Source organism: Sus scrofa, chromosome 13, assembly GCF_054392235.1.
Source record: "Sus scrofa isolate SSC_HxYL_T2T_F1_AM1 chromosome 13, Sscrofa_HxYL_maternal_Yorkshire_Landrace_v2.0, whole genome shotgun sequence".
In the NCBI taxonomy this organism is placed as follows: Eukaryota; Metazoa; Chordata; class Mammalia; order Artiodactyla; family Suidae; genus Sus; species Sus scrofa.
Genome location: NC_139395.1, coordinates 221,404,485 through 221,415,382, shown reverse-complemented (window position 1 = coordinate 221,415,382; position 10,898 = coordinate 221,404,485). Strand labels below are relative to the sequence as shown.

Below are 10,898 nucleotides of genomic sequence, written 5' to 3'. Positions count from 1 at the left end.
GTTGCCCAGGTGCTGTTTGCTCTTTGATGACAGAGGCCCCCACCGACCCCATTCATTTTTTTTTTTTTTAGGGCCACACCTGAGGCATATGGAGGTTCCCAGGCCAGGGGCCCAATCGGAGCTGCAGCTGCCGGCCTCCACCACAGCCACAGCAACGCCAGATCCGAGCCGCATCTGCGACCTACACCACAGCTCATGGCAACGCTGGATCCTTAACCCACGGAGCGAGGCGAGGGATTGAACCTGCGTCCTCATGGATACCAGTCAGGCTTTGTTACTGCTGAGCCAGAGTGGGAACTCCCCAGATTGTGCCTTTTTGTCAGGAGTCCCACGGAAGGGAGAGACTTCAGTTCTCCTTTCCTATAGGGGCCTGTCTCTGCCTTCTTCAGATCCCGGCTTTTCTGGGGAAGCCTGAGCAAGGGAAGACACGGCCAAATAACAGAGCCACGCGGCTGCCAGGGCAGGGCAGGTGCCGCCCAGATGGCCTCCTGCACTGATGGCCTGACTGCGGAGAGGTGGAGGCAGGCTCCGGAGGGCCCCCTGCTGTGGATGGAGAGCTGAGTGCCAGGCATCCTGCAGAACACTGGGCACCCGTACTTTGCTAATCCTCCGAGCCACCTCGAGAGGCGGACGTTGACATTTGGGAAGCTGGGGCTGCGAGGGTGAGGAGGCGGAACTGTCCCCCCCAAGTCATTACCACTGGACCTGTGAGCGTGACCTTGTTTGTAAACAGGGTCTTTGCGGATGAAATTGTTACGATGAGGTCACACTGGATTGGGCTGGGCCTCGGCCCATGGCTGGTGTCCTCACAAGAAGGGAATCTGGACCCAGAGAGGCAGGGGAGAAGGCCAGGGCACAGAGGAGGCAGAAACTGGGGTGAGGCCCCCCAGGGGCCAGGGAACAGTGAGGCAGCCCCCGAACGTGGATGAGCTGAGGGGGACTCTCCCCCGGGCTTTCCAGCATCCTGAGGTCGGACGCCGGGCCTCCTGACGGTAAGAAAACATCCCCGTTGTTTTAAGCCTCGAGCTTGCAGCACTTTGTCGCGGCAGCCCTGGGATGCTGATGCAGGAGGTGGGCAGTCCACATGATGGGTGAGAAGAGGAATCCAGAGGAGAGGAAACCCAGTCCTGCCGGCTTCTGGGCAGAGCAGCCCTCCATCCTGGGGGCAAAGGCTGGACCAGCACGGGGGGGAGGGCGCACCCTGGCATGGCCGGCTGGGGCTTCTGGAAGCCGCCCATGTTTCCACTCAGGATGGATGGGCTCGTCCGAGGGGAGCGGGCGATACATCAACAGATAACTGTTTCTGCCTGGCTCCTTCCCAGCTGGTAAACTGGCCGGCGCAGCGCACACATCGGTCGCAGGCAGCCTCGGCCCAGGCAGCTCCAGGTGTTTCCGTGGCAGTGGGAGCTGCGCGTCCCGCAGCAAACGCAGCCCCCAGGGGATCAGCGCCCGTGGAACCCGCGTGGCTGTGTCAGAGGCAGGCGCCGCTGGGCATCCCTGTGGCCACGAGAACAGGCAGAGTGGCCAGCCTGCCGCTGTCACCCAACATCTTGTTACCTGCCAGTTGGCCCGTCCAATGCATTTTGAACTTTTTGTAAAATTATTTATAAGGAAAACAGCATAAATGAGTCCCGCGTTCTCATTGCCGCAGGTTGGACAGGAGCCTCGCTGCCCAATGAGGGACCGCATCTGCCTCCGCCCCCCGCTCCTCACACCTGTCGCTTTGTTTTTTAACAAAGCCAAATGTTGTTTTTACCCCGTTCACCGCCAGGTCTGAACGTGGTGCCAAGCAGGGACGCTGGCCATCTTTCCTTTTTTTTTTTTTTTTTTTTTTTGTCTTTTTGTCTTTTGTTGTTGTTGTTGTTGCTATTTCTTGGGCCGCCCCCGCGGCACATGGAGGTTCCCAGGCTAGGGGTCCAATCGGAGCTGTAGCCGCCGGCCTACGCCAGAGCCACAGCCACTCCTTGGGGTTGTTGTGGGCAGCGGGCAGCGGGCGGGGGGCACTGGGCTGTGTGTGGGGTTTAAGGACACAGGGAAGGCTGGTCAGTTACCGCCCCGGTTGGGCGCCAAGAGCCCGCCAGAAAGTCATGTCTTTCCCCGACTGCATTTTATAAATAAAATAACATTTTAAAATCTATTCTACTTAGAAAAGTAAAAGCAGTTTATAGAAAAATTGGAAACTACAGGAAAAAGAAGACTGCCCCCCGCCCCGTTTCGGCCAGAATCCTCACTCGGCCTCGCAGCTGAGGTGCTGAGGCTCCGGCTGAGTCAGGGGTGCTTGGGCGGAAGGCCCAGTGGGGTGGACGTGGCCTTGACCTCTGGGCGCTTCCGAAGGGCCTCCTTCCTCTGACCATGTCTGCTCGAGCCTCAGGTTTCCCAAGGAGTGAAGCCTCCCCGAGGCCTCGCCGGACGAGAGGTGGCGGCTCTGACCTCCCTGGCCTTGCTCCGGCTCCCGGGCCCACGGTGCTGGGAGAACCGCAGGCTGTTCCCGGGGCCGTGACTGATGCCTCCGTCCAGGGAGGCTGCCCGTGCGGAAAGGCCCGGCTCCCGGGACAAGCGGCGCCCGGAGAGAGGCGGGTGGCCATGCACCTGCGGCCGTCCTGGTGTCTCCAGAACCAGCTTATCTGCCCTGAGCACCAGGCTGTGCCGGCCGCCCCAGTACATGGGAGGGGGGCTGCGTGAGGGTCCCGGGGCGGCCCTCACAAAGCCCCCCAAGGCTGGGGCTCAGATACAGGACTTGTGCTCTTCCAGGCTGGCGTTGGGGCCATCGGATCCGGGGCGGGCAGGGCTGGTCCCCACCAAGGCCCTGCTCCTGGACGTGTCCCCGAGCGCTCACACGGCCCCTCTCTGGGGACCAGGGCCCCTCGCCCCCGCCGTGACCTCACTTGAATGCACTTACCTCTTTGAAGACCTGCCTCCAAGGACGTCACACTCGGAGGCGCTGAGGGCGAAATTCGGGGACACGGTTTAGCTGCGAAAGGGGCCTCATCCCTGTAGGACCTGGCTCCCACCCCAGGCTCCTCTGTGGCACCTGCTCCCCCCCCCAACACCCCCCCACCTCGGGGGCAGGTGGGAAGCCCAGCGGGAAGCTGGGAACACTTGCCCACAGACATGGGGGTTCGAACTCCGCCTCCTTGCCAGGCCCTCTCGGCTCCTGGTGGAGAACAGCCAGAGCAGTGATTTCATCCGCCCCTGGACAGTTGCGGTCTTTCGATTTAAACTTTAGCATCTCCCCTCTTGGCAACACTGGAGGAGCAGAAAGACAGCGCGACGCCTTCTTGTCTGGGCGTTGCCACCGCTTCAGCCCGGCCCCGGGTGGAGGAGGGGACCAGCGCCACCGCGGCCCCGGGGGGCAAGGAGGGACGTGGCATTTCCTGCGGCCACAACTGGGCGAGGCAGGCCCGGCCAGGTGGGCAGCTGCTCTCCTCTGCCAGAGGCCACTGCCAGCCGACAGTCCCCAGAAGGCTGTGTATCTGGGGCTACAAACCCTGTGCGCTTAGAGTTCATCCGACCCTCGCGTTGAACTGATTTTTCTGTGTGATTTGCCTAAAGATGCCATCAGGCCGAGATGGTCACCCTGGCCCGGACACGCGGATGGAGGCATCCACGGGAGGTGCCTGGGGTCCAGCCCGAGACGGCGGGGGCGGGCATAGCTGCGTGATTGGGTATATGTGTGCACACCTGTGTGTGCGTGTGTGTGGATGCACGTACACGTGTGGCTGCCTGCATACGTAAGTGTGTGCATAGCATATGTGGACATGTGTCCCTGTGTAGGCAATTATGTGTGTGCCTGCGTGGACCTCTGTGTGACTGCGTGTCTACATGCGTGTGAATCACGGGTGTACGTGAACATTAAACTCAGTCACAGTGTGAAACCTGATGGGGGCAGAGTTTGCTGAGGGAGGCGTTCGGCGTCACTCGGCGGGTAAAAGGCACCCGTTGAAGTGCCCAGGGATCGGAGGGCAGGTGAGAGAGCAGGACGTCTCGCGGCCGAAAGGCGTCCGTGTCTACACCCCCGCAGAGTTTGGGCTGCCGTGTGGCCACAGCTGCAGGGGGTATTGGCTTCAGCAGGATTACAATGAAAAGCAGAACCAACCCAGAGACGGGGACCCAGGGCCGTCTCCCTGTGGAACTGATTCAAGACCAGAGGGAAGGTTTCTGCGCTCAAACCACGCAAAGGTGGGATGCGATGTTCTGGAATGTTCACCGAGACGGAAGGGCGCTCCGAGGGAAGGGGACCAACAGGCCGTCGACGCCCAAGGAGCTCAGGTTAGGCCGATGGCTTTTAAAGTCCGGGCTTCGAGCAGATGCTTGGCGGGGGCGGGGCAGGGATGGCGCCCGCAGCCCTGCAAACGCTGAGAACACACGCGTGGGGAGGGGTCCCGCGTGAGAGCTCAGGCCTGTGTGGCCTCGTGAAGCTCACCTGCGAACTAGGCGGGGGCGGGCTCTCCCCTCGAGGGTGTGGGGCCCCCAGAATGTTCCCAGTGCTTGTCCCTAAGACACAGGAAGAGGAGCAGGGCTTCGTCCCCTGGGACAGAGACCCTGAGCTGTGCTGTGTAGATGCGGCTCCTTTTCCCGGCTGCTGATGGGATGTGGAATTTCCACCCTGGAAACCCCGCGTGGACTGCGTGGGCTCACAGCACCTGCAGCCCTACGAGCCGCCTCTGGCCCCGGGTCCCCGAGCACAGCCTCGTGTCCCCTCGCGGCTCCCAAACAGGCCGGCGTGTCCTCACGCTCCGGGCACCGGCCTGACACTTAATGCTGGATCCCATGGGGCGCCCATCACAGCCCTCGGCCATGGCTTCAGGACACCCGGATGAGAAGGACAGAGTGTCCTTGTCCCCACGTGAGGACCCGGGAGATGCCTGTGGTTTATCAGAAGCACCCCGGGATACTCGGCTCCACCCAAGAAAACGTACAGCACCCATTTCTGTATAAGAATATATTATTTAAAAGACGGTTTAAAAATAAAAATTCTGTACAGCATTGGGAAGTCCTTTTGTTTGTATCAGGGAATAAAACGGCTCTTAGAAAACGTGCGCTCATGGCGTGGGTGCTCAGAACCACTTTCCCGTGCAGGCGGGATCCGAAGCTCAGCCGGCCGGGTCCGGGACAGCAGCCCGCAGCTCCGCTCCCTTCAGGCGCAGTCTGCTCGGAGAAGGAGAGACGGCTGGCTCGCGTTTGTGGCATTGGAAGTGTGCGGGCCATCTCACAAAAGTCGCGGGATCCCACACAGACCACGGGCACTTCTTTTGCCCCAGAACTCGGCCCATTGAATCGCCAAACATCGCTCAGAGACTGTGGCTCTGCGGCTCAGAGAGGTTGAGCCACCTGTGCAGGTCGCTCAGCTCGTAATGAGCAAAGCTGGGGCTCAGAGTGGGGACTGTGGGAGGCTGGCCCGCACCCTCCTCCACAAGCCAAACCCGCCCTTGTGCCCTGAGGGCTTTGTCACAGAGACTCCCAAACAATCCTCACCACCGATGTGCTGTGACCGTGCCACCCAGAAGCCCGCCCAGCGGGCTGTCTGTCTTCTACCTGGATGGAGGGACGGGCCAGGACCCACGGTGCACAGGCCGTGCTTGGAGTGACATAGGCAAAAACCTTATTTATTTACTAGCCGCACCTGCAGCGTATGGAAGTTCCTGGGCCAGGGATCGAATCCCAGCTGAAGCTTCCACCTAGGCTGAAGCTTCAACAATGCTGGATCCTTAACCTACTGTCCTGGGCCAGGGATAGAACCCTTGTCTCCACAGCGACCTGAGCCACTGCAGACACAATGGTGGACCCTTAACCCACTGAGCCACAGCAGGAACTCCTTAACTACCTGATTTTTGAAAACGGAAAAGCTTTTATTTTTGAAAATATTAGTATTTTTTCCTTTCTATTTCCTCTTGACGGCTGCACCTGCAGCATATGGACATTCCCAGGTCGAATCGGACTTGCACCTGCGACCCACGCCACAGCCACGGCAATGACGGGTCTGAGCTGCACCTGCGGCTGCAGCTTGTGGCAACACTGGCCTCTAACCCCCTGAGCGAGGCCAGGGATCAAACCCACAGAGGCCACGTCGGGTCCTTCACCTGCTGAGCCACAGTGGCAACTCTTAAAAACTGACAAGCCTCTAGAAAGTCCTTCCCCTTGTAAGGGCACCTGGGCTAATCACTAATCTTTTTCTGTTAGAAACAGCAGCACGTGCCCCTTCTTTCAGAGCCACATGCTAACGCTTTACGGGAGAAGTTCCATTTATTTAAAACCGCCCGGCGTTCAGGTCTCCTCCCTCCCGGCCCGTGCCGCTTCGGTCGGCACTACCACGCGCGTGGAGACGCGGTTAGAAGAGCTTTACCTTCGGCGCCCTTCACGTCTATGCTCTTCTCTCTGGACTTGGTGCCCCCCGAGGTCAGGCTCTCAGCTTTCTGCTACGGGCAGGACAGAGTGGAAAGGAGGCAAAAATCAGGCTCCAGGAGACAGGGGGTGAAGGCTCATCTAAGAGCTTCCAGACTGAGGATGCGGAGATGTGTGGTGAGACCGGATCTACGATGTGGGGGCCGACATGCCACAGCCCCCAGACACGGCTCTGCAGGAGCCACCTCCCTGCGGTTGGGGCCTCAGCGCCTGTGGCCATTGTCTGCGTGTGGACAGCACTGGCACATGGCCCCAGTGCACTGGCGGTGGCAGGTGCAGCCCTTTCCCTTCTTTTTGTCTTTTTAGGGCCACACCTGCAGCCCATGGAAGTTCCCAGGCTAGGGGTTGAATGGGAGCTGCAGCTGCCGGCCTACACCACAGCCACAGCAACGCCAGATCCGAGCCGCATCTTCAACCTATACCACAGCTCACGGCAATGCCGGATCCTTAACCCACTGAGCAAGGCCAGGGATTGAACCTGTGTCCTCATGGATCCTAGTCGGGCTTGTTACAACTGAGCCATGACGGGAATCCCACCTTTCACTTCTTTTGTGGGTCTGTCTTTTCTGGAGAGGGTCCGAGTGGCGCCCTGGGTGGCCAGTCTGGAGCCTGGAGACTCAGGCCTTGGCGGGGATGACGGGCAGCCGGCCTGGGGGGGTCAGGTCCCCATAGCCCCCGTTGGGGGCCTCGGCAGGGACACCTCCTCTTACATCTGTTCTCTGCATCATTTGCTCTTAGGCTTCTGGGGTTTTAGGACCTGCCTGTGACCTTCTAGAAGAATCCAGCTAGAGAAATCTGTCACCCCTGAACGGGGCTGGACCCGTGAGTGTTTACTGACACCACAACGGACCCAGCGTCATACAAAGGAGGTTGAGGGAGCGAGAGCCGCTCGGAGGCTCAGCAGGTCCACGGAGACAGGGTGGGGGGCCCTGCCCACAGCGAGCGTGAAGGACCAATGATGGGGCAGGGCCCTGGGGTGGAGGGGGGGTAGGCTGGCCACCGTCAGACGGGGACACAGCACGAGGCGGCGGGGAGGCGGTTCCACCTGCATCGGGGACCTGAGAGAGGGTGGGAGGGCTGGCCGAGGGGTGGCCACTCGGGGACGGTCTGTGGGGGCCCCCGAGGCAGGGAGCCCCGACTTGTCCAGACCAGCTCCCGGGGCTTTGCAGAAAACCTCTCCCGCGGCTCTGAGCCTGTGAACCTCACCGTCCCTGAAACTCAGGGTCCATCCCGACAGCAACCTGGACCACACGCGCGCTCCTGACCCCGAGGCGCCAAGCTGCCACGTGAGGCCCGTGGCCAGGTCGTGGTGGTGGCTTTTCCCGCTGGGGCGCGTCTCTTCCACCCCCTCCCTTTGAACAAGGTCAGCCCGGGAGGGGAGAGGAGGGGTCCTGTGGGGCAGGGCGGCCACCCGGCTGCGATGCCCTGCGGTCCAGGCGGCAGGTGCACCCTCGCTCGGTGGGTTCCCTGCGGCGTGGCTCCCCGAGGGCAGGCCCTCCCTCGACGTGGCCTGGGTGCGCAGAGGGCTGGACGGGCTCCCTCCAGAGGGCCCCCTCCGAGGTGCAGCCGGGCTGCGTGGGGCCAGGGACACCCGCGTCCTTGCCGGCGCTCACCTCCTGCAAGGCGTCGTCCATTTGCTTCAGCTCCTCGTAGCGGTCTCTGGACTCCCACAGGGGCTGCAGCATCAGCTCCTGGACCACAGGGAACAGCTGGGAGAGGACAGGTGGACTCGGTCGATGGGCGTCGTGCTCACCAAAGACGCGGTAAGGGGGGTGGGGAGTGGGCGGCCCCAGCACACGTGTGAGGGTGCGTGTGGGTGTGGGTGGGTACACGCACACACGGGTGCCTCTCACTGTCGGGTCATCAGCTCGTGGTGATGGCCACTCACCTTGGTCACCATCTCAAACATCGGGATCAGGACGAACTTGATGAACCCGATCTGGGCCGTGGCTTTGGTCACTTTGTCCCGGTCCATGAAAGGGGCCACGGGAAGGCCCTCCGACTTCTCGCGGTCGCTCTGCGGGGGGCAGCAGACACGGCGTTAAAGAAGGAAACGGCCCTGGAATCCGGGAGCTTCGAGGACCGCTGTTCCCAGAGGAAGAGAAAAACAGCGCAGAGGCCGATGGAGCCACCGACGCCACACCTAGGAGTGACCACGTGGGGAGATGGGGACACCCTGAATGCCGACCAGGTGCCCGCTGGACCTGCAGGGTGGTGCCGAGGGACCCACGGCCGCAGAGCAGCAGCAGACCCCCAGCCCCGCTCCCCAGGCTCCCTGGGCTGCAGTGGGAAAGGCTTTTGGTCCCTTCCAGCCTTTGCTTCCTGTCCCAGAGCTTCCCGGCTACGACTCAGGCCGGCCTGCTTGTCTCACCGGCCCTCGGGGGCTCCCTGCCCTGCCACCTGTGCCGGACCTGCGGGCCCCCTTCGGGGCTTTAATTACTGGTAACAGAGGCACTGGCGTGGTAGCAGTTTGACTTTAGCTGTTCCTGGTGGTTGTGTCTCAAATTACAGTCCAGTGTGTTGCCGACGTGCACCTGCTGTGAAGGCTTCCGGAAGCTGGTGACACCAGCCACCTGGGTGGGCTTCGAACACGAGCCCAGGGAAGGGGCTGAAGAACCACAGGAGGTGTGGCTGCCGTGCCCTGTTCTTACCTGCATGAAATACTCCTCCAGCAAACAGTCCACCCAGGGCTCCGCGACCTCCGTCGGCCGGACCTCGTTGGAGATATCGCAGCATTTTATCAGAATCATCTTCAGCTGGAAGAAGACGCCACGCTGCAGTCGGGGCCTGCACGTGGCGTCCCCGACGGGAGGGGACAGAGGATACGCAGGGCTGGGGGAGGGGACTGGGGCTTGGTACCCCCTCCCCCTGCCACCACCGAGGGCAGATCGTCTCTTTCTGCAGCGGGCAGCCCTACGGCCGGCATCTAGGCCCCTCGGCCGTGCTGGGCAGAGCAGGACAGCACCGCACCCCAACGGTCAGAATCTCTTCTGGAGAGGCTTACGCAGCAGGAAAGTCCCCCGAAATGGACCTTAGTCACACAGACCACACACTGCAAAGTTCACAAGTCTTTTTTTTTTTTTTTTAGGGCTGCACTCGCGGCATATGGAGGTTCCCAGGCTAAGGGTCGAATCCGAGCTACAGCTGCCGGCCTACACCACAGACGCAACAACGCAGGATCCGATCCGAATCTGTGACCTACACCACAGCTCATGGCAATGCTGGAACCTTAACCCACTGAGCGAGGCCGGGGACTGAACCCGCATCTTCATGGCTACTAGCTGGGTTCCTTACTACTGAGCCACAGTGGAAACTCCGTGAAGTTTCTTTTTCTTTTTTGTCTTTTTGCCTTTTCTAGGGCCACTCCTGCAGCATATGGAGGTTCCCAGGCTAGGAGTCCAATCGGAGCTACAACTGCCAGCCTACACCAGAGCCACAGCAACGCAGGATCTGAGCCGTGCCTGCGACCTACACCACAGCTCACGGCAACGCTGGATCGTTAACCCACTGAGCAAGGGCAGGGACTGAACCCGCAACCTCATGGTTCCTAGTCGGATCTGTTAACCACTGCGCCACAAAGTTTCTTCTTAAGGTTGAGAATAAGTAAAAAATATTGAGAGCCGGAGTGGTCAGGAGGCAGGGGTTCAGAAGGTAGTGAGAAGAGACTCATGGAGTGGCGTGTGCTGGGACCTCGAGCCCTGAAGAGGTGGTTAGAAGCCCAGGGCGAAGGGGACCCCCGTGTAAAAGCAGGAGGGTGCCCAGCAGCTTCGACACCCCACATCCTGAACCAGCTGAGACAGGAGTGGGAACCACAGTCCTGACCCAGACGGCGTCCCCCTCGAGCCCCCCAGCACAGAGGGGGCTCTGTCACACAGATGCTATGGTCTGTGCCCTCTGCTCCCAAGCCTGGCACCCCCCCGTGTCAGCCTGAGCTCTGCACACTGGGCTGCTGTCCCCCACTTTCACCCTCAAATCCGAGCACAGTGGAGGAATCCAGGAACTGGGGCCCCATGGCGGGGGGTGGGGGGGCTTCCCCGAGAAGCTGGGACTTTGCAAACCGGCTCTCCTGCCACCACCCACAAGGTGAGGCGGCCTGGGTTCCGGTCTGCGCTGGAGGACGGGGCCCCTCGCCAGCCCCCCCGAGAGCACCGGCCCTCACCAGCGTGAGATGCTCCTCGTTGCTGTAGTCGAAGTCCTCCATCTTTTCTTTGAAAGAGTCCATGATCTCTGCGTGCCTCGCCATGTCCGTGGCCAAGATCAACGTGATCATGCCCTGGGTGGAGGAGCAGAGCGTTACTCACACGGGCCGGCCGCAGGTGCTCCGGGCGCCCCCGTGGGCAGTGCCCCCCGTGTGCAGCGCCCTCGGCGCGCGAGGCCTCGGGCAACGCCTGGCGCGGGTCTCAGAATCCCTGCCCTCGTCTTTATAAAGACGCCGAGCCGGGAGGAGGCTGAGGCACCTGCCCAGGCCCAGCTGGCGAGCGGCAGCCTGGGGCTCT

The 10,898-nt window shown here is 61.3% G+C and overlaps 1 protein-coding gene across 7 annotated transcripts in view; it reads right to left on the bottom strand.

Moving 5' to 3' along the window:
* Nucleotides 1-4,927: 4,927 nt before the first annotated feature.
* Nucleotides 4,928-10,898, bottom strand: part of PDE9A (phosphodiesterase 9A) — a 95,452-nt gene continuing 89,481 nt past the window's right edge. For 4 of the 7 annotated variants that reach the window (XM_005654079.3, XM_084992214.1, XM_021071039.2 and 1 more), the window contains 6 exons: nt 10,562-10,675; nt 9,054-9,158; nt 8,291-8,419; nt 8,016-8,111; nt 6,344-6,416; nt 4,928-5,148 (listed from right to left, as the gene is read on the bottom strand). In XM_005654079.3, the coding sequence (XP_005654136.2) occupies nt 5,138-5,148; nt 6,344-6,416; nt 8,016-8,111; nt 8,291-8,419; nt 9,054-9,158; nt 10,562-10,675 (528 nt within the window). In that variant the 3' untranslated portion in view covers nt 4,928-5,137. Of the gene's footprint in view, nt 5,149-6,343; nt 6,417-8,015; nt 8,112-8,290; nt 8,420-9,053; nt 9,159-10,561; nt 10,676-10,898 lie in introns of those variants that run through there. The other 3 variants (XM_013981283.3, XM_084992211.1, XR_014825234.1) reach the window with 2 other exon arrangements.